The sequence below is a fragment of the Rhincodon typus genome, chromosome 16, assembly GCF_021869965.1.
Source record: "Rhincodon typus isolate 14 chromosome 16, sRhiTyp1.1, whole genome shotgun sequence".
Lineage (NCBI taxonomy): Eukaryota > Metazoa > Chordata > Chondrichthyes > Orectolobiformes > Rhincodontidae > Rhincodon > Rhincodon typus.
In genome coordinates, this window is record NC_063347.1 from 54,246,199 (window position 1) to 54,273,647 (window position 27,449).

General features: G+C 39.7%; 2 protein-coding genes across 3 annotated transcripts in view; both read left to right on the top strand.

The window, feature by feature from the left end:
• LOC109917765 (testis-expressed protein 264 homolog) overlaps positions 1 to 27,449 on the top strand; it is a 245,692-nt gene that overhangs the window by 30,428 nt on the left and 187,815 nt on the right. Inside the window, exon 2 of the mRNA XM_048606407.1 lies at positions 8,172 to 8,393. Coding sequence (XP_048462364.1) covers positions 8,172 to 8,393 — 222 coding nt within the window. The remainder of the gene's footprint in view (positions 1 to 8,171; positions 8,394 to 27,449) is intronic.
• LOC109917766 (E3 SUMO-protein ligase ZBED1-like) overlaps positions 8,544 to 27,449 on the top strand; it is a 59,081-nt gene continuing 40,175 nt past the window's right edge. The window contains exon 1 of one of the 2 annotated variants that reach the window (XM_048606406.1): positions 8,544 to 8,672. The gene's annotated coding sequence lies outside the window, so the exon portion shown is untranslated. Of the gene's footprint in view, positions 8,673 to 15,288; positions 15,585 to 27,449 lie in introns of those variants that run through there. The other variant, XM_048606405.1, reaches the window with a different exon arrangement.

Consider the following 27,449-nt stretch of genomic DNA (forward strand, 5'->3'; position numbering starts at 1 on the left):
GTGGCATAAGTTTCTAAATTTATAACGTTTTTAGCTGTCAGCTCTTTTGAAGCTGTCAGTTAACATTTACCAACCAAAAAAACTACCAAATATGTTTCTACATGCAGTGCTTTATACTTGTCTGCAATAAATTTCATCTTCCATTTTCTTTGGCCATATATTATGTATTTCACTTATTCTGTTATTGGTGATGTACTCTTTCTACTTTGAAAGTAATTAGAATGCATTGAGTTTCTGATTCCAAGTCATTGTAAATTAGAGTGTGCTTTAAAAGTTCAATTTGGACCCAAATTATCAATTTAGCTACACCTGAAGTTGCTTCAGTTCCTTCCCAGTTACAATGATCTGTCTCTATTTTTAAAAAAATGTATTTTTAGTAAAGGATTCATTTGTAATAGCAGAGAATATTAGTCAGCAATTCTTTCATTCCCCATTGTCTTTCCTTATTACTTTGGAATCCCTTCAATTTATATCTAATCATGCATCTAAATGGAAATACATTTGTAGATAAGCAAAGATTTGTTAAAGACAAGTTAATATTCTGGGAATGGACCCTTAATCAGTTTTTGGGATGTTGATGTGTCACTTCTGTTTACAGTTATATAGGGATCTGCTCTGTATTTTCAATATTTTTCTTCCATCTTTTCAGCTTGCTTCTTTTTTGACTGTCAAAAATCAAATATTCTAGAAAGATGAAGTTAAAATAGGAAGATTGGTTATAAGTTCCTCCAGACTTTTTGCAATATTGTAGCAAGATTACCGGTCAAGTCCCTTTGACGTGAGAGGGACCGTAAACAGATTGGACAACTGCTTTGTGAAAGACCTCCGCTCAGTCCACAAGCATGATCCTAAACTTCTAATTGCTTACCATTTTAATTTACCACCTTGTTTTCATATTTGTATTTTGGTCCTCTGCCTACTAGAGTGAAGCTCAATTATTAAGCAATTTATAGCTTTCTGGACTCAACATTAAGTTCAGTAACTTCAGAACAAGGGTGGCACAGTAGTTAGTGCTACTGCCTCACATCACCAAGGTCCTGGATTCGATTCCAGCCTTAGGTGATGGTCTTTCTCCTCAGGTCTGCGTGGGTTTCCTCCAAGTGGTCCAGTTTCCTCCCACAGTCCAAAGATTAGCAAGCTAGGTGGATTAGCCATGGTAAATGCAAGGTTAGGATGGGGTGCTGGGTCTAGATGGGATGCTCTTTGAAGGGTCAATGCAGAGTTGAAAAGCCAAATGGCCTATTTCTGAACTGTAGGGAATTTATGATTCATGTACTCTGTCCCCATTTTGAATTTTTTTTTTTTGCCATGGACTGGTCCAAATCATTATTCTTGCGAATAAGAAAAAGGAGTTGTTCATTATTTTGCCATTCTCACTTACCTGCTTTTCCTAACTGCTATTAGCTTTGAAGAAGTTTACAAAACATTAACTTGCTTTCTCTCCACAGATGCAACTGGACCTGCTGAGTTTCTCCAACAATTTCTATTTTAGGACAGATACTTTGTTTCTTTACTATGATCATTACAGCTCTTTTTGCCTTTTGACATCTTTGTTATTTAATCTCTCCTGCCTTTCACCCTACCCCAGACCATCTGTTCGTTCTGCATTCCCCACCCGACTCCCTGTCGATAACATAAAACCCATCACATTTCTGCCCTCCTTCAGTTCGAAAGAAGTCGTGTTCAACTTGAAACATTTACTCTTGTTTCTGTCTCTTAAAGATGCTGCCTGACTTGCAGGGTATTTCCAGCATTTTCTGCTTTTATTCCACATTACGCTGCCCTGGTTTACTTGCGTTTCCATGTTGTTCTGTGTAGTTCTCCTTGTATACATTGGTGCAGTTTATTTACCTTTTTATTGATAGTGCATCTGATCTGATTTTCTTCAGGCTGTTCGCTCAATGTGCGCTTTCAATTACATTACTAATCTACGGGAAGACAGAATTGATTCTGGAATCCATGGACTTTGTCCTACACAGTTACAGTAAAAAGTCTAAAATGGAAACGTGGAATCAAAACTGATTCACGATGGCAGATTTGTTGGTCATGTTGAGATCAGTTTACAAGCCAGAAAGAAATCCTTGCTTTCTACCTTTATTATCCCAGGGAGTCTACCTCTGTAATATTTCTTTCTTTCCAAAGTATTCTTCTGTGTGGTGTAATGTTTACCTATCTACAGGTCTCCTTGATAAACTCCTCTGGTCTGAGCTTTCCTTATGTGATAGTCTGTTTTTCTACTTGTACTATTCAATCTAATCTGCTCCACTTGAGCCCATATGGTTCTCCTTCTGTTATCTTTTGAATGGGTCAGATCTCCTCCTGAGCAATGTGTTATTCAGCTGCTACTGCTTCCTATTGTAATTATGTGGTACATTTCAGGCCACAGATTAAATTGCATTTTATGGCATCTCCTAACGTTGAAGCATTTTGAAGAAATATTGCGTTGAGTGCATTTATTCTTGGTTTCCTATGAAGAATGTGCCCATGTTTGACGGTCCACCTTCAGGTATTTAGTTACTGCTGCAAGATTTGCCCTTCACTGCTGTGATGCATCTCAGAAATGGGTGGGTTGGGGTCATTTCTGAGGTTGAAATACGGAAATCTGTAACAAGAACCCAGCCCCACCTGTTTTATAAACATTAGACAATGGGTGCTTCTGTTGTAAGTGAGTTAACTTAAATATTATTACGAGGATTTCCTTCTACCTCCTCATCTTTCCCTTGATGGTGGGAGTTATCTGACCTAAATTTACTTTGGCTTAAAGATTTATGGATCATGTCATTATCATCAGCAATGGTTGTTGTTGCTTTGACTCTGGAAACACTTTATTCTTGCATTTGAGTTTTGAGGCAGTGTTTATAAACTTGCAGAGCAGGAGAAGCCTGTTAAGTCTTCATAAATATGGCCTAATTTTAAAGCTCAGACTGAACAGTCAAAAGCTACCTGTTTAATTATTTTGAATTTCTAGATGAGTCCATTTGAATTTTTTACGAGCGCTAGAACTATTGGAGGTACATTTCTGGGACTAATTTCTAGACATTGAGAACATCAGCCTTTATCTAATTGTAATTAGCAGAAATTCCAGGTAGCCAGGAATAAACCCCTTGGACTTTTCTAACATGTATCTGACATGTATTATGAGTGTCCAATACTCTTGTGCCACTATAATTAGCTACCAGTATTTCAATGGCTGGAAAGAAAATCTCTGCGCCCTCCTCGTCACATTTGGGGACGAATTTTGAATATTTCATAAAATCCAAAGTTATCTTGGGGCTAAAGGAATTCAAACGGTCACTAGATAAAGTCAGATTCTTCTAGGTTGCATCAGTTCTCTACCTTCCCGTGCTTTTAACTCCATCTCCAAGCTTTTTGTCTTGGAATGCACTTCCTTTCTTGTTTGGTTTTCTGTCTTTTTCCTGGGCTTTTCTTTCTCCATTGCTTGAAACTCTAACTTTAGCCTCCGTTGTACGAAGCAAATTTTTGCAATGGTGAACTGGTCTGTTTCAGGTTTTTTTTTTCTATCTGTTCTGAATCTGAAGTGATTCCCAAGCGCTCAGTCAGCGTCTTTAGTACCTCTGGATCAGCAATCTTTATTGTATAATTTAAGCTCTAACCACTTAGCTATGGACTTTTCACGGTTCTATGTTTAGTAGTTCTAATTTTTGCAAAGTTAAGCCCTCTTGTTGCAGATATGCTTGTATGTGGAAAATGACCAGCTTGCCTTAAATTGTTACTCTTCACAAAGCTTGCCACTGCAATTTCTTATGTTATTTCAACATCTTGGCTTTAATTTTCACTTCTACTTTCAATTTCTTTAAAGTCAAATTTGGCTTCTTTTGCAATGAAATGAATTCTGGATGCAGCCTTCGATTTGTCACCGATTGATATGAGGTGATCCTTTATTTATTTGTCCGTAATCAATATGTCTGTATTTTGAGGTGTGTATTTTCTTAACTTCTTAAAGTGCCATCAGCCTCTCAACCAATCCGCATTATCATGCGCACGAAACAACAAAGAGATGAAAATAAAACGGTAATCTTAAAAATGGGATTTAACTCGGTCTATATTTCAGATCAGACCTCCTGTTTTAGCTGAGTTGATGCTCTGGCTGGATCAGCATGATAACAGGAGTATGCTATTCCACCCATCACATCTAGTTCACCATTCATTTGGATTGTGATTGATTGATTGATTGTCTTTCCCATGCAATCTCCATACCTTTTTGATGCCATTGGTTTCCAGAAACTCTTGATATCCGTTTTGAATCTGCTTAATGTTTTAGTTTCCACAGCCCTCTAAGATAGAGAATTTTTGGAATTCTCTATCTTCTGAGTGAAGCAATTCTTCACTATCTCAGTCCTAATTAGCCTATCCCTTATACTGAGACCGGTTTTCTGGTTCTAGGCTCACCAACCAGATGAAACATCCCATCTGTATTCTGTCACACCACATGAGAATGTTGTAAGCTTCAAAACTCTAAGAGAATACAGTCACTTTCCTAAATCTGTCTTTAAGACAATCCCACCAATTCAGGGATTAGTCTGGTGAGCCTCCTCTGTACTCCTCTCTATCCTTTAGATAAGAAGTCCAAACTATACACAATATTTTAGTTGTGGTCTCACCAAGGGTCTCTGCAATTGCTGCAAGATACCTTCTGTACTCTACTCTCTTTGCAATGAAGGCCAGCATACCATTTGCCTTCCTTATTAATTGTTGCGTCTGCATGCCAGCTTTTAATGATTCATGAACAAGGACACTCAGGTCTCTTTGGACACCAACAGTTCTCGAGACCTTAACATTTTAGAAATGTTCTGCCTTTCTATCAAAGTGGGCAATTTTACCCTTATTCGCGTAGTATTCGATCTGCCATGACGTGTCCGTTCACTTAGCCAGTCCATGTTTGCTTGAAGCCACTCTGGATCTTTGTCATGACTCATATATTTCTAACTGGTTTTGTGGCATCAGCAAATTTGGAAATATTACAGTTGGTCTGTACACTTAAATCATTTGATGTAGATTGTGAACAGCAGTGGCCTGAACACGTTCCTTGTGATACCCCACTCATAACAATGACTTGTTTATTTCTAGCTGTTGACCAGTTATCAATATGTATTAGTATATTACCTTCAATTCCATGTGCTCTAATTTTGTTTATCAGCCTCTTAGACCATAAAACCAAATGATGTAGGAGCAGAAGTAGGCAGTTTGGTCCATGTAGTCTGCTCAGCCATCCAATAAGATCATGACTGTTATGAATATCTTCAGTTCTACTTTCCTGCCTTATTCACTCAATGAGAAATCTGTCTATCTCTGCCTTCAATATACTTAGTGACTCAGCCTCGCAACACCTCCGGTGTAAAGAATTCCCCAGATTTTCTGCTCTCTAAGTAGGGGGGCAAAGATGTTTTTTTTACTCTGAGACTATGCCCCTGTTTCTAGACTCTCCCACAAGGGAAAACAATCTTATTACATCTATCCTGTCAAGATCCCTAAGAATCTTGAGTGTTTCTGTCAAATCTCCTCTCATTCCTCTAAATGTCAATGAGTACAAGCCTGACCTATTCAACCTCTCCTCGTCGTAAAATCCTTCCATACCTGGAATTGACCTAGTGAACCTTCTCTGCACTGCCTCCAATACCAGTACAAATTTCCTTGGATAAGAAAACAACAACTCTTCACAGTAATTCAGCTGGGTTTACTTAAAGTCTTGTATGATTTTAGAAGGCCATCCCTTATTTTATTCTCTGTTCCCTTTGAAATAAAGGCCAATATTCCATTTGCTTTATCTATTATCCAGTAAACTTAGGTGGATGCATTTTGTAGTTCATGCATGAGGTTCCCCAGATTCCTTCCTTCTGCAATTTCTGGTAGTCTTTCTCCAATTGAATAATATTTAGGTCCTCTAATCTTTCTGCCAAAGTGCATAACCTCATCTCATCCAACATTAAACTCCACCTGTCCGCTCACATAATCTGTCTAAGTTCCTCAGTAGTTTTTGTGTCATCATCACTACTTGCCCCTCTCACCTGTTTTTGTGTCATTTTCAAACGTGGGCTGTTGTACATTTGCTTCCATCATCCAATTCATTAGTATATATTGTAAACAATTGTGACCCAATACTGATTCTTTTTACACTTCACTCGTTTTCGGTTTCCATCCTGAAAATGCCCCCTTTATCCTAATTCTTTGTCTTCTATTAGTTAGCCTATTCTCTATCCATGCCAACATACTATGGTCCACCTTATGTACTGTACCTTATTGAATAGCTTTTTGGAAATCCAAATAGATTACATTTTGCAGTTGCCCTTTAGCTACCCTGATTGATACTTCCTCAAAGAATTCTCATATATTTGCCAGGCATAGTTTCCCTTCATGAAACCACGATTTGTCTGTTTTATTATTATTTCTAAATCTATTTTAATCATAGACTACAACATTTTACTAATGACAGATATTGAGCTAACTAATCTATAGTTACTTGTTTTTGTCTCTTTTGAAATAAGAGTGTTATGTTGGAAATAAGGTGGAACCTTACTAAAAGCCTTCTAAAAATCTAAATATAGCATGTTCACTTGTGGCACCTTAACTATTCTGCTAATTACATCCTCAAAAAAAATCTCCCGACAAATTTGTTAAACATGATTTCCTTTCCGTAAATCCATGATACCTTTTTCCAAATCTGCCGTTATTTTCAGACTGTCCTGTTGCTGTACTGTTATTTCATCCTTTATTATAAATTCTAGCATTTTCCCTATGACTAGTATTAGGCTACTAGCTCTGTTGTGAAGGAATGCCTGAGACTTAATGAAATGAGGGAACGTGTATTGGATATTTTAATTACAGTTAAATGAATGTGAATTGGTTGTATAAATGTGAGCTAATAATCAATGGGTTGAAGTTTTTATTGTGTGGTTAACTGAAGTAAAGCTCTCATAAATGTGGACTTGGATCAAAAACATTTTTTATCTTGTGTATTTAACATGTAGTCCCCCAATTTTCTTGCGTCCTCATTTCCAAAAATTTGGATTATATTTGTCACCTTCCATTTTGCAGGGACCATTCCAGAGTCTATAGAGTTTTGAAAAATGATTATCAATGTATCTAGTGTGTCTACTGGCACTCCTTTTATCACTCTGGGTGTACATCATTCAGTCCAGCAGACTGAACTACCTGGAATCTTATCAGTTTCTCCAGTACCACTTTTTGTTTTATTTTACAAATATTATCATCTTGCAGTTACTCATTTGCACTGGTCCCTAGATTCTCTGTTATTTCTGTGTGGAATGTGGAATTTTTAAAATTGCCAGCCTTTGTGTTAAATCTTAGTGTGCAAGTATCTGATGAAATGAGTCATAAAGTGGCTGATATTTCAATGAATCTATCTTTACTCCAGACCCCTGAGAACTAATTAAAAATGGGCTTGTTGATCAATTGACAGGTTGCCTCTGTAAAAGTGATAAAACGTTTTTGCTCCCCTTCGGGGGTAGATTTGTGCTCCAGGAATTAACTTGCTGCCTCATTCCTGCTTATCCAATTCACCATAGTTTTGGTTTGGAGAGGAGGAATTGCAGGTTTAAGAACAATGTAAAACAAGAACTTTTTATTATCATCATTTTACTTTTATATATTTGTGGACCAAGAGTGCTCTCTTATTGGTGATAAGCTAATACAGTTTTGTTCAGATCTTCTCATGGAGAACCATGGTGCACAATGAATAATTTATGTTGTTTATCTAAAATTGTACAACTAAAATGAAAACAGAATATGCTGAAAATTTTGAAACAAACCTGGCAATATCTGTGGAGAAAGGGACAAAACAAAGTTAATATTTCAGACATGTCACCACTTTTATCATATGCTAGTTCTGTTTCTGCTTCCATAGAAACTGCCAAACCTGTCGCGTGTTCCCAGCCTTTTCTTAGTTTTAATTCCAGATTTCCAACATTACTGTATTTGTTTTTGGATCAGCATTTTTCTTGTTCTATGATTTTGGTGTGGAGAGGGGAACTCGTAGGCTTTAGGATTGTACAAAATTAAACACTTATTGTGTAGCAATGGTACAGCAGAGTTACTTTAACGCTTAACATCAGTGGAATTTTGTATGTAATGATACTGGCTGGCCTTGTGTATAATTTTATACATGTTAATGTGAACTCCTGTTATGATTGTAGGAAGCAGAAGAGAAACTACGATATATAGCAGGCAGCATCCTGAGTGAGGGCGATGAGAAGCCATCTGAAGAATTGGTCAAACTCTTTGAGAAATTTGGCTTCAAGATAATCTCCTTCCCAGAGGTCACACATGTTGTCATGACGACTTTTCCTTTCACGACCTTCCTCTCACTGCTCATAGCGATGTATCGGGTGTATCCAGTCCTGAATAATTACATCAAGGTAGGAACCACTCATTAAGTCACTTAGTAAATGTTAAGTAGTTCTTCATTTTTTTTTTTTGGCATGATCCGTAATTGATGCCCTGTATTTGACCATGGCAATAATCAAATAACCATTACAATTGGTTCACAGTGATAGTGCAACCCAGAGCCTTGCAAATAGCCTATATGGAGGCAAATCATGGTCCTGCTACCTTAAGCCTTCTGACAGCACAGACATTCTGGGATACAACAGAAACTACACGTTCGTACTGTGAAATGTTCAGCACAACATCTTTGGGTAGCTATGCACTGTATATTGTATTTGATTGTAATGCTCATGGATGCTGCTGATTTATGTTAATTTGATTAACAGCTTATCAACTGATTTGATTGTAGATTCACACAGTGCTGAAAGTCTATTTCTTGTGTTTATGTCTAATTGGTACTTAAAAATTTCATAGAATTATAGTATTAATTAATTTTGAGTGTCTTATGTGATTTCCGTTCAAAAACGTCTCAACTGGGATAAAATGGTAATTTGAATTTTTAGTAATCATTAAGGAACACTAAATGGATTCAAGTCTTTCCTGTGTGTGCAGGTTAGCATGTGAGTTGAGTTCATTGGCTGCGCATTTCTTTACTTTAGATCTTTTGTTCTGTATGTGCCATAAGACTCTTACCACCATTTGGCTTAGTCATACATGTTGTCATGCACACATTGTAACTTTTGTACGTTAAGTTGATATTAGAATGCAAGTTCTTTCAAAGATGCATACTGATGTAAAAATTGTTCTATTTTTGCACTCTGACTCTGCTACCAGGGTAAGGTAGCATTTAGCAGTGTCTGTCACGTGAGCCAGTTCATCAGCATGGGTCTCTTAGAATTCAGACCAAAGTGGAACCAATACAAATGTGTCTCATCATATGTTCCATCACCGATAAGTGAATGGGGACGCATTGTGTGAGTAGGAATATGTGGTTATAGTCAGCCACTCTCCTGAATGGTGGCAGTGCAGGTAGCAGGAGTGACAGTTAGGGCCCTTCTGTAGAAAGGTCATAGTTGAATTGGAATTTTGTCTGATGGAGTCTGGACCAATTCATTGCATTTGTTCCCCAATTTGTTTAAAAACTGAGTTTGACCCAAATATCATATTCTAGTTCAAGCTGCTAACTCTCAAAAAGTCTGTGGCTGATGAACTTGCAAGGTATTTAATAAAGTGCTTCATTAGACACTGCTAGCTAAATCCCAAGGATTGAAGATAAATAACTTTTCTGGTTAGAAAATTGACAGGAGACCGATAGGGATAGTGGACAGGATGTGATTGATGGTGTCTCTCGGGAATCTGTGTGCAGGCCTCAACCGTTTATTGCATTAATGATTTGGATGATGGGGTAGAAAGCCACATATTCAAATTTGGTTAATGACACATGGGCTGCTCTGTAAACGTAGCATTACAATGAAACGATAACAGATTAAGAAAAGGGCGAACTGTGGCAAACATGAAGTCATCCACTTTTGACCTGAAATGGATAGAACATAAAGAATAGCATTGCTTTTGAATATTAATTCATGCCAGGAACAACACTTTTATATTATAAATAGTAATACTACAAAAAACCCATTTACTTCAACATTTTAATATATATCACAGAAACAAACCTAGGAGAAACTGATGTTTATCTTCCATTTTATATTCAACAAAATCCACAGTAACACAAGTTTTGCTAATAAAGCTATAGCTGCTGCTTGCTCCAATGATGACCCCTGTGCCGTGTATATGGGGAACATCGTTGTGTGATGTAAGTGGTGGGTGGTCATGCCCTGTTCTTTTATTTTGCAGTATTCCTGGTGGGGAATTGGGAAGGCAGAGTTCCTGAGAGCGGAGAAATGAAAAGAAGCATGATGTCAGAGGAGAGGGGTCTCGTAGAATTAAAGAGAAAAGAATATTTTTTTTTAAATCTGTGAGGAGAAACAATAGGGAAGTAGGAGTCATGGGTTCAGGATTGGAGTTGCAGCAAAACAGGTACAGAGGAAGCCACTGAGTAATTTACATTTATATTCCCTTTACGTTGGTATTTCCCGTCAATTGTCCTGATGAGTGCAAGAAGGAAAACTTCAACAAAAAATGTATCTTTTTTTCAACAATTCTCAGGAAATGTACGTTTTTTTTGGTGCAAGAAATGAAATTGCGGGAGATGGGGCAATAGATGACCAAGAATGGAGTTGCACTACAACAATGTTTGCTGGGAAGCTGCAATCCTGATCCTCATCTTGAATTGGTCTTCCTTAGACTTTAATAAGCTTTCCTCTTCTTACTGTACAAGTGATAGAAGGTCTCTTTGTCATCTGCATCATTTCAGTGCACGTCAATTTTGGGTAAATATCCTTTGTTTGAATTTATGAAAGATCTGGTTCTTTGTGAAATTAGTTAGGTTCCGTTTACCTCTGCTAACTGTCACCATTAGACTCAAACTATGTCATGAGACTTTAACTACTACATTATGTAATATAGCTGAGGCTGTCCTAGGTCATAAAATTTGTCAGCCACTGGTAGGAAACCTTTGTTTCTTCATCTATACTGATCTTTATTATTGGTCTGGTCAACAAAGATCTCTTGAGGTCGTCTTCAAAACCTCCAGATAAATATGACCACTTATTTACCTTACTATGATGATGATGATTATGAAGAATATCTTGGAGAAATAATGTACTGTTTTGAGACCGAAAAAAAGAATGTAGTCTAAGATACCTTGGGTGAAGGGGTGGTAGACTTTCCTTTTTGTGCACTAGAAAAGCATGTAGCAACAAACTTTATGCTGTATTGAACATTTTAAATCCAGTGACAATAAATTAGTAATTGGACGAAGTCATTGAAATGTTTAGTGGAGGATAAAGCTCTGTGTTGATTGTGACAGATGGTCAGGAAAGTCAGTCTCTGATCTTTGAAATGGGTACTGCAAGTTTGACTAATTAACAGTTTTATCTGGAGAGCCTGCAGTTAGATTGCCTGTTGTACCGTACATAACGCCTGTAGTCTGCCCAACTGGCTTTTATTACTCTGACGCACCAACAGAAATGTGTTTAATTATCAGGATTTGCAGTAGCTATGTGATCAAATTAGAAAAATCATGTTCTAACGCTGCCTGCTTTAACAAGAAGGCTTGCAGAGTAGTATTCAGAAGCTGAACAAAAAACTTGCAGTTGGAAATCTTTTGGCTTTTAGGATGATTTCGTGGAATTATGAGTATGAAATGTGGCTGTGTTGCCATGAAAGAGTGTTTGCAAATCTTTACTTGTTTGCAGACACCTGATGCACTGGAATAATTTGTCAAAATCTGACGTCATGTTATTACCATATATGTGTGGGAAATTTATGCATGCTCTTCTCCCATCCTGTGTCTTTGCTATTTTATTTGACATGGTATTCCTGATCAACAATCGTATGGCTTTGTTGATTATAGCTTAACTCCACTTCTGTTCAAGCGCATGCAAAATGGACAATTATCGGATCATTGACTCCATATGCAAAGATGTCGTATTTAAAAATCTTGCTTGGATTTATTTGCCTGACTTTAGAAAATCGTTTTTATATTTTGGAGGTGATGGAGCAGAGAACAAGTCCAATCATTGTTTTATGGAAGAGTTACCCAATAAAATGTGTTTTATGTAGGCCATCTATTCTCTACAGTATTGATCCTTAACTACATTACATCCTCATTCAGTTTTTGACATGGACACGGACGCACACGCACACACAATCTTCTTCAGGGAACTTGATGCTTGGCATGGTTTTACACTTGAAAATTAGCATTGACTTTAATTTTGTTCTGTTGGCCATGCATGCTAGTACCACTTTGAATCTTGTCACGTGCCGTTGTTTGCCCGAGAGCGGTTTTCAAACCTTGCTTGTCTGCCTGCTGCAGACTGTATCAGAATCAGTTGTTGCTTCACCCGTATTGCTGAAGTGACTTAATAAGAGTCAGACTTCTGTCACAGCTCTACACTGTATTGTTCCAGTAATTGGCCATTCACCTGGTCTAAAATCTTAGCTGAATGGGTTTGATTTCGTCTACTTTATTGTGTATACAAGCTTTGCAATTCTGGTAATGATGAAACCATTTCATTTTTTTTTTGAGAACCCATTCCCATATACGCTTCTCAAGATCAGACCAGCAGCTGGTCCCCATTCTGATGGCACATTTGGTCTGAGGGATCTTTTTGAAGACAGATTCTGCCTCCTGGCTTTTCATCAACTGCATTCTCATTGCCGCACAATCATTTGAAGAATCATCAGATATTATGACTTTCAGTTAGAAAGCAGAATTGTTCTTAATTCGTATTGCTGGAGGACCCATTTGTGTTTGTTAGTCATATGTCATACATGTCAGTGGCTGTACAGCACTCGGAGGGCCTACCCATGCTGGTTGGCGTGCAGTTAAAGTATGGACGTATTGAATTCTAATTCTGGAAGTCGTTGTTGCACATGTACAATGACAGGAAAAAATTAGAAGGAATCTAGTGCATGGTCTGATCTGTAAGTGTGTCTTAAACTCTCCTGCATCTTCCTAACAGGACCATAAACAATTGCTAAAAAGCTCCACAAAGTCTAAATTTTTCATCATGTACTCATCAGGGTTAGGACACAGGAAACCAAACTTAGAAAGGCAATAGTAACTTGCGCGGCATGAGAAGGAGGTGCCGATTGCTGGACCCATGGTGTCCATGGAGATGATGCAGGAGGGAAACTGTTAACTGTCAGTCTCCATGACAACCGAGTAGCCAAGGTCATGATGTTGGGAGTATAGTCTAAATCTGTACACAGGTACATTTTCAGCTGTGAGCTGTGTGTTAGCTCTGTCTCATCCATGGAGATGCAACACAGGTAATAATCTCAAAGCAAAGCTGTACGATACATTAATAATATCCATATTTAAATAAATTGCAAAATGTGTTAACACCAAAATAATGAATATGTGAATCAGTGTATTTGAATCTTGATCACTTCACAAAATACTAAATGATCATGCGCTGAAAAAAATCCCTCTTTTTTTTTCTGAAAAATCAGATTTTTTTTGTTGTTTCCTGCTTTTCAATCAATCAAAGACATATCTATCTCCTGGTCAACACCATCCCTATTCTCAGGACTAGTCAGAGGCAGCACCACCCCTTTCTGGAGCCTGTGAATTGGGTGCAGCAGCCTGGGCTGTCCAGTCCTTTGTAGCTGATTTGGCAGAGGATGTTGCTGGCTTGGCCTATTTACTCACTGCTTCCAGCGTCTCAGTCAGATCTTTGTTCATTGCAGCTGCAGAAAGGACCAACAGCCCCTTGGACTAGTCGGCAACATCCAGCTGAACAGACTGGTGTGACGGGAGCATTCTCCCTGGTACTTCTCCTTACCAGCAGTCTTCTCTGCAGCAGTTTGACCTTGGCTTGTCAATTGCATCAGAATCCCTGTTAATGTAGAGATCGAGCATCACCACATCAGACCAATGGAGTGTGCACCCTTGTGGTTGGCTCATTGTTACCAATGAGTCTGGTATGGTCACCTTGTGTGGCACTTTCAGTCTGACTTTGCCAGAGCATCAGCTACCAAACTGTCACCAACAAGGAAGAGGCCACTGGCGGACATGGAACAAAATAGGAAGACAAGGTGGATGGGTCTTGCAACTGTTCTGCTTCAGGGCTCTTCCTTGTACCTCATCAATAGCAAGTAGCTACATCAATTCATGGATACATTTCCAGAAAATGACTTAAGTGCTAAATTTATGCATTCTAATTTATTTTGATCCTGTTTTCTGTAGTGCTGCTTGTCTCATTAGGGACTACAAAAACCGTGAAAAGTGAGACCAGGCTTCAGGTTCATCAGCATCAAACGTGGAGACACTTAAGAGTGCTCCACTATTTCTATTTTTAAATAATGTAAATGCATGCAGAGGGGAAAAACTGAATATGCAGATTCATACAAGAATCACTAACAAGTCTTAACTGCCTTTTAATCTTTTTAAATACAGTCTTGCCTTGCAGTGACTTCTTATTCTGTCTTTGCTGATTTGCCTAACACTACATTACAAAATATAAATCACTTGGACATAGGAAGAACTGCAGATGCTGGAGTCAGAGACAACAGTGTGGAGCTGGAGGATTACAGCAGATCAGGCAGCATCAGAGGAGCAGGAAATTCAATGTTTTGGGTCAGGTCAGGACTGTTCCTACTCCTCTGCTGCCTGACCTGCTGTGTTCCTCCAGCTCCATACTATATTGTCAATAACAAATTATAAGTTATCCAGACCCCTCCTTCTGTGTCATTTGTTATCAAACTCCATATCCATTGCCTATATTCATTGGCTTTCTGTATCTTTTATGATTGTGCTAACTACAGAGCAGCTTCCCTGCTGTCTGCCACATGCAAGTTTGTTTCAAGGATCCTCCTCAATCACCTATTTATGGTGGTATCCAGGTAGTGGTATTGCAGATATCATCTTTGCTTTGTGGCAAATATAAGAAGCACCTCCAAAGCCCTGGAGAAATACTACAGTGTCACCTTCACAAAATCCTCCAAATCTGATGGCAAGAAAGGCAGTGCAGCAGCAATATCATCTTCAAAGCCAAGATGCTGAGCATCCAGGCGCTTAATTATTTAAAACCAGCTCCACTGGACGTGACAAGCTGTTTGTGTGTGCTACAGCAGACTACTGAATAACTACTTTCCTCAGAACCTGGCAGATGACCTCCAGGAGTTTAACAGAAGCACTTTAGGAATGTCCTCCAAGTATCTGCAAAGAGATCAAACACTCCTTTCCCCTAGGAAGAGTCATACTGGACTCAAAACATTAACTCTGCTTTCTCTCTCCACAGATGCTGCCAGACCTGCTGAGTTTCTCCAGCACACTCTGATTTTAATGCTGCTGCTTCTTTGGACTCCCTGATTTGTCATGAATCGAAATGGAAAACAACTTGAGAAGTCATTCATTACCGAAAGGCGTCATCAGAAGCCATAAAGGCAAGTTCAGGGCATTGTAAAGAGGGTCCAAATACTTCAGTGGTCCCCTGCCCTGTATGTGACAGACTCTGCAGGTCACACGTCGGACTGATCTTTGAAGCCATCGACCTGGAGTGGAAGCTCAATCTGGAGGGACTAAGTTCTTCATCCTCCTCTTCCCTTACCCCTGTAACTAGTTTCATCCATAAGTTCACGCATTTACCGTCAAAGTAAGTTCTTACATGATTCTTTGAGCCTGAGTCTTTTCAACTTTGTTTCAATATCCAAACTGACTTTGCTGGCTTTAGATCTGACTGACAGATTGGCAAAACAACGTCAGAGCCTAAGTGACTTTTTAAAGTGTAACCTTTTATTGTTTTTCTTTTGTAGAGGTTCCAAGCGATCGATTGTCATAGGGGACTCTCTAGACAGAGGCACAGACAGACGTTTCTGCGGCCAACAGCGAGACATCACAATGGTGTGTTGCCTCCCTGGTGCCAGGATCAAGGATATCTGAGAGGGTGCAGAATATTCTCAAAGGGGAGAGGGACCAGTAAGAAGTTGTTGTACACATTGGAAGTAATGACATAGGAAGGGAAAAGGATGAGATTCTGAGGAGAGAATATAGGAAGTCAGGCAGGAATTTAAAAAGTAGGTCCTTGAGGGAGTTATATATCTGGATTACTCCCAGTGCCACAAGCCAGTGAGGGTAGGAATAGGAGGATAGAGCAGATGAATGCATGGCTGAGGAGCTGGTGCAAGGGAGAAGTATTCACGTTTTTGGATCATTGGAATGTATCTTGGGGTAGAAGTGACCTGTATGAGAAGGATGGATTGCACCTGAATTGGGAAAGGGACTAATATACTGGCAGGGAGATTTGCTAGGGTTGCTTGGGAGGATTCAAAACTTGTAAAGGAGGGGTGGGTTTGGGAACCAGGGAGATAGTGAGGAAAGAGATCAGTCTGAAACTGGTACGGTTGGGAAAAGAAGTAGGTCAAACAGAAGGGCAGGCAGGGACAAAGTAGAGAACAAGGTAGGGCTGATAAATTAAATTGCATTTATTTCAATGCAAGCGGGCTAACAGATAAGGAAGATGAACTCTGGTCATGGTTAGGAACATTGGACTGACATATCATAGCTGTTACAGAAATGTGGTTGAGGGATGGATAGGGCTGGCAGCTTAATGTTCTGGGGTAGAGATGCTATAGGAAGGATTGAAAGAAGGGCAAGAGAGGAAGGGGCGTGGTGTTTTTGATTTAAGGATAATATCATGGTTGTATTTAGGGAGGATATTCCTGGGAATATGTCCAAGAAGTTATTTGGGTAGAACTGAGAAATAAGAAAGGGATGATTACCTTATTGGGATTGTTCTATAGACACCCCCAATAGTCAGCAGAAAATTGAGAAACAAATTTGTAAGTAGATCTCTCTTACTTGTGAGAATAATAGGTGGTTGTGGAGGGGATTTTAACTTTGCAAATGTAGAGTGGGACTGCCATAATGTTAAGGGCTTGGATGGAGATGAATTTGTTAAGTATGAACAAGAAAATTTTCTGATGCAGTCTATAGATATACCTACTAGAGAAGGTGGAAGACGTGACGTACTCTTGGGAAATAAGGCAGGGCAGGTGACTGAGGTGTCAATGGGGGAGCACTTTGGGGCCAGTGACCATAATTCTGTTATTTTTAAAATGGTGATGGAAAAGGATACATTGGATCTAATAGTTTAAGTTCTAAATTGGAGGAAGGCCAATTTTGACAGTATTAGGCAAGAACTTTCAAAAGTTGGTTGGGGGCGGATGTTCGTAGGTAAAGGGATGGCTGGAAAATGGGAAGCCTTCAAAAATGAGATAACAAGAGTCCAGATTCAGTATGTTCCTGTTAGGGTGAAGGGCAAGGCTGGTAGGTGTAGGGAATGCTGGATGACTAGAGAAATTGAGGTTTTGGTCAAGAAGGAAGCCAGTAGGTATAGATAGCAGAAATCCAGTGAATCCCGAGAAGCATGTAAAGGTGGTAGGAATATACTTTAAGAGGGAAATCAGGAGGGCAAAATGAGGACATGAGATAGTTTTGGCAAATAGTGTTAAGAAGAATCCAAAGGGATTCTACAAATACATTTAAGGACAAAAAGATATTTAGGGAGAGAATAGGGCCCCTTAAAGATCAGCAAGATTGTCTATGTGTGGAACTGCAGGAGATGGGGGAGATACTAAAGTATTTTGCATCAGTGTTGAATGTGGAGAAGGATATGGAAGATAGAGGATATGGGGAAATAAATAATGACCTCTTGAAAAATATCCATGTTACGGAGGAGGAGGTGCTGGATGTCTTAAAATGCATAAACGTGGATAGATCCCTGGGACCTGATCAGGTGTACCCTAGAACTCTGGGAAGCTAGGACCCCTTGCTGAGATATTTGTATCAGCGATAGCCACAGGTGAAGTGCTGGAAGACTGGAGGTTGGCTCTCATGGTGCCACTATTTAAAAACTGGTGGTAAGGAAAAGCCAGGGAACTATAGACCGATGAACCTGACATTGGTGGTGGGCAAATTGTTGGAGGGAATCCTGAGAGACAGGATTTGGAAAGGCAAGGATTGATTAGGGATAGTCAACAAGGCAGTGAGATAAGCACATTGGAACAACAATATCACGGTCATCGAACTTCTTAAAATCTGATTATGCTAAAATGCTTTGTGTGAGAAATCATGTCTCATGAACTCGATTGAGTTTTTATTTTTTGTAGAAGCAATGGAGAGGATTGCTGAGGCCCCAGCAGTGAATGTGATCTATATGCACTTCAGTAAGGCGTTTGACAAGGTTCCTCATGGTAGACTAGTTAGACACGGAGTAGAGGAGAACTAACTATTTGGATACAGACAAAAAATCTGCATATGCTAGAATGCAGGGTAGACAAAAAGGAGGCTGGAAGGACACAGCAAACCAGGCAGCATCTGAAGAAGGGTAATACTAGAAACATTGACAGCTCCTTTCCTCCAGATGTTGCCTGGCTTGCTGTGTTCTTCCAGCCTCCTGTTTGTCTATTTGGATACAGACCTGGCTCAAAAGTAAAAGACAGGGTGGTGGTGGAGGGTTGCTTTTCAGACTGGAGGCCTGTTACCAGAGGTGTTACCACAAGGATCAATGCTGGGTCCACTGCTTTTCGTCATTTATATAAATGATTTGGATGTGAACACAGGAGGTATGGTTAGTAAGTTTGTAGATGACACCAAAGTTGGCGGTGTAGTGGATAGCCAAGAAGGTTACCTCAGAGTACAATGGGATTTTGATCAGATGGGCCAATGGGCTGAGGAGTGGCAGATGGTGTTTAATTTAGATAAATGTGAGGGGCTGCATTTTGGAAAGGCAAATCAGGGCAGGACTTGTACACTTAATGGTATGGTCCTGGGGAGCGTTGCTGAACAGAGACCTTGGAGTACAGGTTCATAGTTCCTTGAAAGTGGAGTCGCTGGAAAACAGGGTAGTGAAGAAGGCATTGGTATACTTCCCATTATTGGTCAGTGCATTGAGTATAGGAGTTGGGAGATCATGTTGCGGCTGTACAGGGCGTTGGTTAGGCCACAGTTGGAATACTGCGTTCAATTCTGGTCTCCCTGCTATGGGAATGATGTTCTGAAACTTGAAAGGGTTCAGAAAAGATTTGCAAGGATGTTGTCAGGGTTGGAGGGTTTGAGCTATAGGGAGAGGCTCAATATGCTGCGGCTGTTTTCCCTGGAGCATTGGAGGCTGGGGGGTGACCTTATAGAAGTTTATAAAATTGAGGGGCATAGATAGGGTAAATAGCGAAAGGTCTTTTCCCAGGGTGGGGGTGGAGTCCAAAACTAGAGGCCACAGGTTTAAGGTGAGAAGGGGAAGATTTAAAAGGGACCTGAGGAGCAACTTCTTCATGTAGAGGGTGGTGTGTGTATGGAATGAGCTGCCAGAGGAAGTGGTGGGGGCTGGTACAATTACAGCATTTAAAATACACCAGGATGGGTATATGAATAGGAAGGGTTGAGGGATATGGGCCAAATGCTGGTAAATAGGACTAGATTTATTTAGCATATCTGGTCAGTGTGGATTAGTTGGACCAAAGGGTCTGTTTCCATGCTTATATCTCTGACACTCTGACTCGCTGCTTATTTACATGTCAACAACTTGTTGCCTTGATACCTTTATTATTAAGAAAAGCTTTTGAATAAACTTTGCTTTAAAACACAATACTTAAAATGAATTGCTTTTCCCAAATCCTTTGTGGGGAAAGAAATCTCAAAATCAGAAAACATGACAGTTAGTGTTAATTTCCAATTAGCAAAGCAACAACACAGGACTGCACACGAGGCTTCCTGAATTTGAATGTCAGGTTTAATTAGTGCTGGTGCTTTAACTGCCCCTTTCTGAGACTTTGCTTCAGTGAACACAGTCATGTTGTTCAGAAGAAATTGCAAGCATTATTCATTGCTTCATCATTGGCAAGAAGAAACAAACCAAGGAAACCAATTATTATTCTCATTATCTCTTGCGTTGTAAATGGACAAATTGTTTGGTAACAATATGGAATGCATTAAACTAAATAGTATATATATTTATTTAAACTATTTAGATCAAGTAGTGCAAATAATTAAAATGTGAGTTGTGTAAGACTGACCTGAACTAACATTATATTACTAACAGCCTAATGTACATATTTACATTGTATTTGCCTATATTCACAAGGGTGCTTGCAAGTGAAGTATTAAAGGAAGAGAGCATTCCCAGAAGTGTAGATTGTTCTTTTTTTTGTTTTGATCTGTTCTAAGATTAGCAGACAGTCCACAAATAAACCCATAAACTATTCTAATGGCCATTTCAAGTGATGTATTACAGTAAATTGTGACCAAGAATAACAGCTCATTCACTCAAATATGCTAGTGGCAATTTTTGAATCTACACTTTCTGTATAAAAGCTGATACTTTAAAGTCTCCTTTTTAAAGATGACTCAGTTCAAGTTGTTTTGCTTTAAATTGATAATATAGTGGCAGTATACTTGTTTAGTGTTCTACCTCCTACTTTGTGGCCTACCTTCTCTCCAGATCTTCCCCATGCTTCTGCTGTTGCACTCAGTTCTGAGATTTTCCTGGCATTCCTTCACTTCTTGCCCCTGCCCACTCAATCCCTCTTCATCTCTTCCGCCTCCCCAGTTCTTGTTCCTGCACTTTATTGTTAGTTACCCTTTGAAATTTCTGGCTCCTGTTCTGAACTCGCACTAAACCTGATCGCAGGGCCTTTGGCAATGATCTTTTCGTCCTCACTGTCCACGGGTATAGTGCTGGAAGATTGGAGAAAGGCAAACGTCATTCCCTTGTTCAAAAAAGGGAATAGGGATAACCCCAGAAATTACAGACCAGTTAGTCTTACGTCAGTGGTGGGGAAATCATTGGAAAGGGTTCTGAGAGATAGGATTTATGATCACTTGGAAAGGCACAGTTTGATTCATGATAGTCAGCATGGATTTGTGAGGGGTAGATCATGCCTCACAAACCTTATTGAATTCTTTGAAGAGGTGACCAAACACGTGGATGAAGGTAAAGCGGTGGATGTGGTATACATGGATTTAAGTAAGGCTTAAGTTTGATAAGGTTCCCCATGGCAGGCTCATGTAGAAGGTAAGAAGGCATGGGATAGGAGGAAATGTGGCAGATTGGATTCAGAATTGGCTGACCCTTCGAAGACAAAGGCTGGTAGTGGATGGAAAATATTCAACGTGGTGCTCAGTTACGAGTGGTGTACCACAAGGATATGTTCTGGGTCCTCTTTGTGACTTCTTTGTAAATGATTTGAATGAAGGAGTGGAAGGGTGGATTAGTAAATTCGCGGGCGATACAAAGGTGGGTTGAGTTGTGGATAGTGCGGAGGGCTGTTCTAGATTACAAAGGGACATTGATAGGATGCGGAGCTGAGCTGAGAAGTGGCAGATGGAGTTTAATCCTGAAAAGTGTGAGGTGATTCATTTTGGAAGGACAAACTTGAAAGCAGAATACAGGGTTAATGGAAAGATTCTTGGCAGTGTGGAGGAGCAGAGGGATCTTGGGGTTCATGTCCACAATTCCCTGAAAGCTGCCATCCAGGTGGATAGAGTTGCTAAGAAGGCGTATGGTGTGTTAGCTTTCATTAATAGAGGGACTGCGTTCAAGAGCCGTGAAGTTACGTTCCAGCTATGTAAAAGCCTGGTTTGGCCACGTCTGGAGCATTGTGTCCAGTTCTGGTTGTCTCATTACAGGAAAGATGTGGAAGCGTTGGAAAAGGTGCAGAGGAGATTTACCAGGATGTTGCCTGGAATGGAGGGAAGGTCTTACGAGGAAAGGTTGAGAGAGCTAGGGCTTTTCTCTTTAGAACGATGAAGGATGAGAGGTGACTTGATAGAGGTGTACAAAATGATCAGAGGTATAGATAGAGTGGACAGCCAGAGACTTTTTCCTAGGGTGGAGGTAGCTATTACGAGGGGACATAGTTTTAAAGTGAGTGGAGGTAGATATAGGGGAGACGTCAGAGGTAGGTTCTTTACTCGGAGAGTGGTCGGGGCGTGGAATGCGTTGCCGGAGGGGGTAGTGGAGTCGGCCTCATTAGGGGCATTTAAGCAGCTATTAGATAGGCACATAGATGATAGTATAAGGTAGGAGTGGAGGTTAGATAGACCCTAGGATTAGGGTAAAAGTTCGGCACAACATCGTGGGCCGAAGGGCCTGTACTGTGCTGTACTGTTCTATGTTCTATGTTTCTGGACTCCACCTAACAAAACGCATGCTGGTCTGTGCAGGTAGTGTGCCTGCATTGACTAGCTTCTGCCTCTAGATGGAGTGTAGCTTATTAAACGTCATCAGGCGAGTGTAGTTGTCATGTATTTACATTTATTTTGTATTTCTGAATTTAATGTTATTTTCAACGTTATCTTATTTATGAATGTCAGATTTAGAATTGTATACCATTTCATGTATGATTAAATATCCTCTGCTGAAGAGTCCAGAAATACCACACTGTACAGTGTTTCTTTTTACATTTAATGATTTATTTTGCAAGTTCATTCAACTAGAGATGCATAGTACTGCAGATGTACAGTATTTCAAACTGTACTTTGTTTTATCACAGCAAGAAATGTCCAAAGGAATCCAACTCCAGTTTTACATGGATTTCTGTGGGAAACTGTTTGTCTTAAAGTTACAATTTTCGGAAACATAACCACAAGTACTGTATCCTTCAACTGTGTGCCTCTTTCATGATTTTCCACATGTATAGTTTGGAACCTGGCTTATCTTAAATTTTCCTAATTAAATTAATAATGAATAAAGATCAATTTAACGAATGAAGTTAATTTCCCCCCCATGGATTTTGATGTTCTTGATGTTTGCTGGCAGTTATTGAGGCACTGACACATGTTCAGGAAAGGGTCATTGGAATGACTTACTGTCATAGACCTTAATTACTGAGGGGGGTGTGGAAGTTGGGGGAGTGTATGTGTATTGGGTCTCTTTCTACTCTATATATTAAAAAAAAACAAGGGGATTTGATCGAGGCTTTAAAAATCATGCACACTTCACACATTCTTCGATAACAAGAAGTTTTATTGCCTGATGGCAAGAGGTACAATGATATTTGATCAAGCATAATTATTAGCACTTCAGGAAGCTGTTGCATATACATTTGCTCCTGCAAACATGATATTAGAACTCGTTGTCTCCACCCACATACTGTCTGTGATATCAGTAGAATGAGTGAAGCTAACGTAGCATTAATGCCTTCCAACCCATTGTATTATACACCATTCTCTCTCCCCACCCACCCAACCTCTTTGCTCCCTCCTCCCCTCAAGTTTAACTCTTTTATACAATCACACAAGTGTATATTACATTTACCACTACACCATCTCCCTCGGGTCTCTGCCTTTACAAGTGCTGGTGGTCTGGATGTTTCACACTTTTCACAGAATGCACTTTCTTTCAGACCTAGAAGAAGTGTTCCTTTTTGCAGTATCATTAATGCTTAGACCAATCAGTTTTGTGTTCTTGATTGCACCTTGATTTTTATGGACACAGATTTGGCTCCCATGGAATCATGCAGCCACTCTCCCTCAGGTTGTGATCCAGACTGAACATTTTCAGTTATCCTTTATGGCTGTTTCACTAGTGAAGTAATTTTTTTTTCAGACAGTCAGTTGAGTTACTAAGTGATTTCTGTTTTTTTAGCACTATCCCTGTCACTGAATTAACAGTTTCCGGAGAGAAGATTGAATATTCCATCAGACCTGGGAAGTCCATGACTGACTTTTATGTTGACAATGTTAAACAGCTCTTTTACGTCAACAGAAGTGGTTTCATTTGATTCATTCTTTTGGGTTCACCATGAGTCTGGGAAGTCAATGAAGTCTTCTGCTGGTTGCCTGTTGATATTTTGGTCAAAAATGGTCTCTTCCTGGTCGAGTATTTTGACAGCCCTTTGTTTCTTGACCCATTGTTCTCGAAGATTTCCGCCATCTCTTCTGAGTTCGTGTGCAGGCTCAGAAATGAAGTTGGTTGATTGGGAACAGCATACACACTTTCAATTTTCTCCTGTCTATTACGTTGTAGTGTAAATTGTTACATTCCTATGCTTTTGCCAGTTACTGTGTAGTATTACCTCTGCTTGTAATTTTCTACTTCAGCCATGGTAACTCATGTGATAGGACAGCAACACTTCTTCCAGTATCAAACACAAAATCAACAGGATGCCCACTGATGTAAGTCCTGTCTCTTTTGGATTGTCTGGAGTAACTCGTTCCCAAAGAAATGCCAATGGGGATACATTTTAAATGTGTCGTTCTTTAAACGTGTGTTTTTGCATTCAATACTGTTTTAAATTCAATGATTGTAGAGCTTGTTAGACCTGTACCACAGTATTTATTTTCCAGTGTTTTAACTCTGTATTTCTGTAATACTGGTATTGAATTCTTCAATAGAGCTTGGAATTGTATTCTAGTAATTTACTGCTTTCAAGCTTTTTAAATCTGTTCCTTTGTACTACCGTGTTTCTATACTGTGTGCTGTATTTTCCTGCCATTTTAATGATTTAGTCACTGCTCGCTTTTTTTCTAAGGTTTCGAGTCCTTGTCCTATTAAGTTTCTTTAATTTTCCTGGCTTTTCTTTTCCTGCTAGACTTTCTGACAAGATTTTTGCTTAGATCTGCTCATTTTCGGCTTAAGTACATTTTAGAGGCCTTACTGATTTTGCAGCTCCAGACTAAATGTATTTTCTGGCCTTTTCATAGTTTGTTGCAGCAGAATCTCATGAAGCCTAACGTTGGCAACAATTTGTGTGGAAATTGATCGCCTGGTCTTTGCATAGTTTTCTTTTTATAAAGTTATTCCTTTTTCCCTTTGGGATCTCAAACTTTAACTTCACCTCTTGGAACCATCATCTCCTTCCAGAATCACCTCTGTTTTCTAAGTGTGACTGGCTTTTCAGTCTCACTTCCAATCCCATACTCTTGCCCCAGAAGGTCTAAGCAGCTTCTGAATGAACTTTTTCCTTTGGAGAGCTGAACTTGTCTTTTTGTTCCTTCCGTAGCTGCTACTTTCTCATTCAGTTGATATTCAATTTTTATTTGCTGACTGATGGACTGTCTTTGTTGTCTTAAAGCTGTAATGCTATTTTGAATGATCTCTTTCTGAATTTCTGCCTGTGTCAGGATTCAGATCCACATTGCTACAACCATGTATTTTCCCAGAAGACCACTCCCAGTACCTTTTTTTTTTAATAGTATTCATCACTTCTACCAGTATGTCCTGGGGAGGAGTTGTTTGAGATTTTTTGCCACCAATCTTGCTTTGTCTTGGGGCTATCTAGTGATTAATGATAGTGTACAAATGAAGAGTATCTACAGAAAAGATGCTTTTCTTAAATAACAAAGTGGTTTGTTGCATGATATCAATAAGTAATTACATTTGGTCAGACATAATTACCAGGAGCCTGGGGAACTGGTACAAATACATCTGCTCCCTCCAAAAGTCAGTAGAACTCCTCCACTACACCCACAGACTGATATGACACCAGTGGGGTGGTTGGAGCCAATGTAACACGAACGTTAACCCCTTTTAGAAAATAACCACTTATACAAGGTACTACTCTTTAGAGTTCTATAAGTTCATGTCTAAGATTATGGATAAGAATTGACAATCCCTGCAGTTTTGCTCAAGGGAGGAATACACTTGAGAAGGAAATTTATTGTTTCAATGTTTAATGTCCAACCTGACCCTTCTACCAGCCTGAAATAAATGGGGAAGTATGTAATAATATTTTGGAATATTCTACCAAGAAATTAAGGTAGAGAAAGAAGAAAAATTAGTCAAATGGGTGTTTTTTGTATTCCATCTTTCTCCTGATGTCGTACCACCTTGTACAGTTGCTGAAGAAAAAAATGAAGTGAAGCCACTGCCTACAGCATGGCGAGTTCTGCTGTTCAGATTACGTGGGTGGGATTCCTGCTGCAACGCTCCTTTTGGTGCTTTTATTACGGAGATCCTGACTGTCTCCATATGGCAAGCAACCAGCTAGGCTGAGATAGCTTGTTGTTGAAGCTTCCAGCCCAGATGGCAGTAAGTGAGCCCTGGCAGGGCAAATGGCTTTCCTCCTGTGCTCAGCAAAGAAAAAAGTGACTGTAATTAACATAAGAAAATTGACTAGTGAAGTGAAAGCATTTTTTTTTAAGGAATGTTGTTTATTATTCCTGACTCCCCTAATTGGCAGAGGCAACAGAAGCAAAACAACATTGAAGGTCTCAAATCCCACCAAGACCATATTCTCAGTAAGTGCCTCACTGCCAACTTCTCAACCTTCAGCCACTAGGAGCTACAATGTTAGTGTCCAGTTGTACCTAAAATCCCAGTAACAAGCATCTGTCAAGAGCTCCTTGGTTTCTTTATCAGGAAACATCTTGATTGGTTTGATGAAAACCTCCAAGGTATCCCAGGCTTAACTGATGGCGAGCTTGTTGCTTATTCTGACTGGAACTTCACTGCCCCTTAAGAGAAAATTCAGCAGTCTTGCAAGAAGCTGAAAGAAGATCAACGCTTCCACATTTTAAGAACAAAACGTGGACATGTGTCTCAACAGTGCTGAAGAAAATCGGTCTTGACAAACCAAAGGGCCCATTGCATTGAGTGTCAAGCCTGAAGCAGAGCTCATCAAAGACAGGGAAGCAGTTGATGTTCACTAGTGAGAGCATTTTCCATTCTTCAACTAAGACTCAAGCCCATTCCTTAATGTTCCATCTAGCTCAGTCTTGGCACTATCGTGATCTGCAACAAATTTGAAAAAGCCATTCAATAGCCAAAAAATAACAAGGCCTCTGAAGGAGATGGGATCCCTGCTGCAGTTTTAAAACATAGTGGAGGTGCACGCTGGTAGAGCTGCACAACCTCATTACCCTCATCTGTGAAGAGTTCTGCATGATTGTTACAATATTTAAGAATGGAGACAAGTCAGATAGAGAAGTGTTTAAAACCAGCTCTGCTGACTAGAATACGTTGCTCAGATGACTGACATCACATTCCAAAGAACATGTTCTACTCAGAACTAGGTCGCATTGGAGACTGCCTGGAGGACAACAGGAAATATTGCTTTAGGGACATCCTCAAAGTATCCCTGAAGAGGCCAAACCTACCCACTGTATCATCTGGAACTATGGTTTGTGACCAACCCGAACAGGGAGGCTTATTTGCGCCTTGAGAGACCTCCATCTGCAGCATACAGAGGCAAACTTGAGGCATTGGCAAGAGTGGCCTTCATGTGGCAGAGTCATTTGTGCATTAGATTCAGAGATGGCTGATAAGTCTATCAAGCTAGAGTGGAGTAAGTCCTCTTTGATCCTGACAGATGGGATGTTATCATAAATGTGCAGCTCCAAATGCAACAAAGTTGGCAGTAGTTTTTTAAATTTCCATCATCAGTACACAAGCCGAGAATATTTAAGAATTCCAAGTGAAAGCTAATTCATGAATGTGATCTGCTGGATCCAGCAGCGTTGACCTATGAGGTAATGAATTTTTGAAATTGAAGCACTTCAATATCTTTCCTCTCCCCTACCA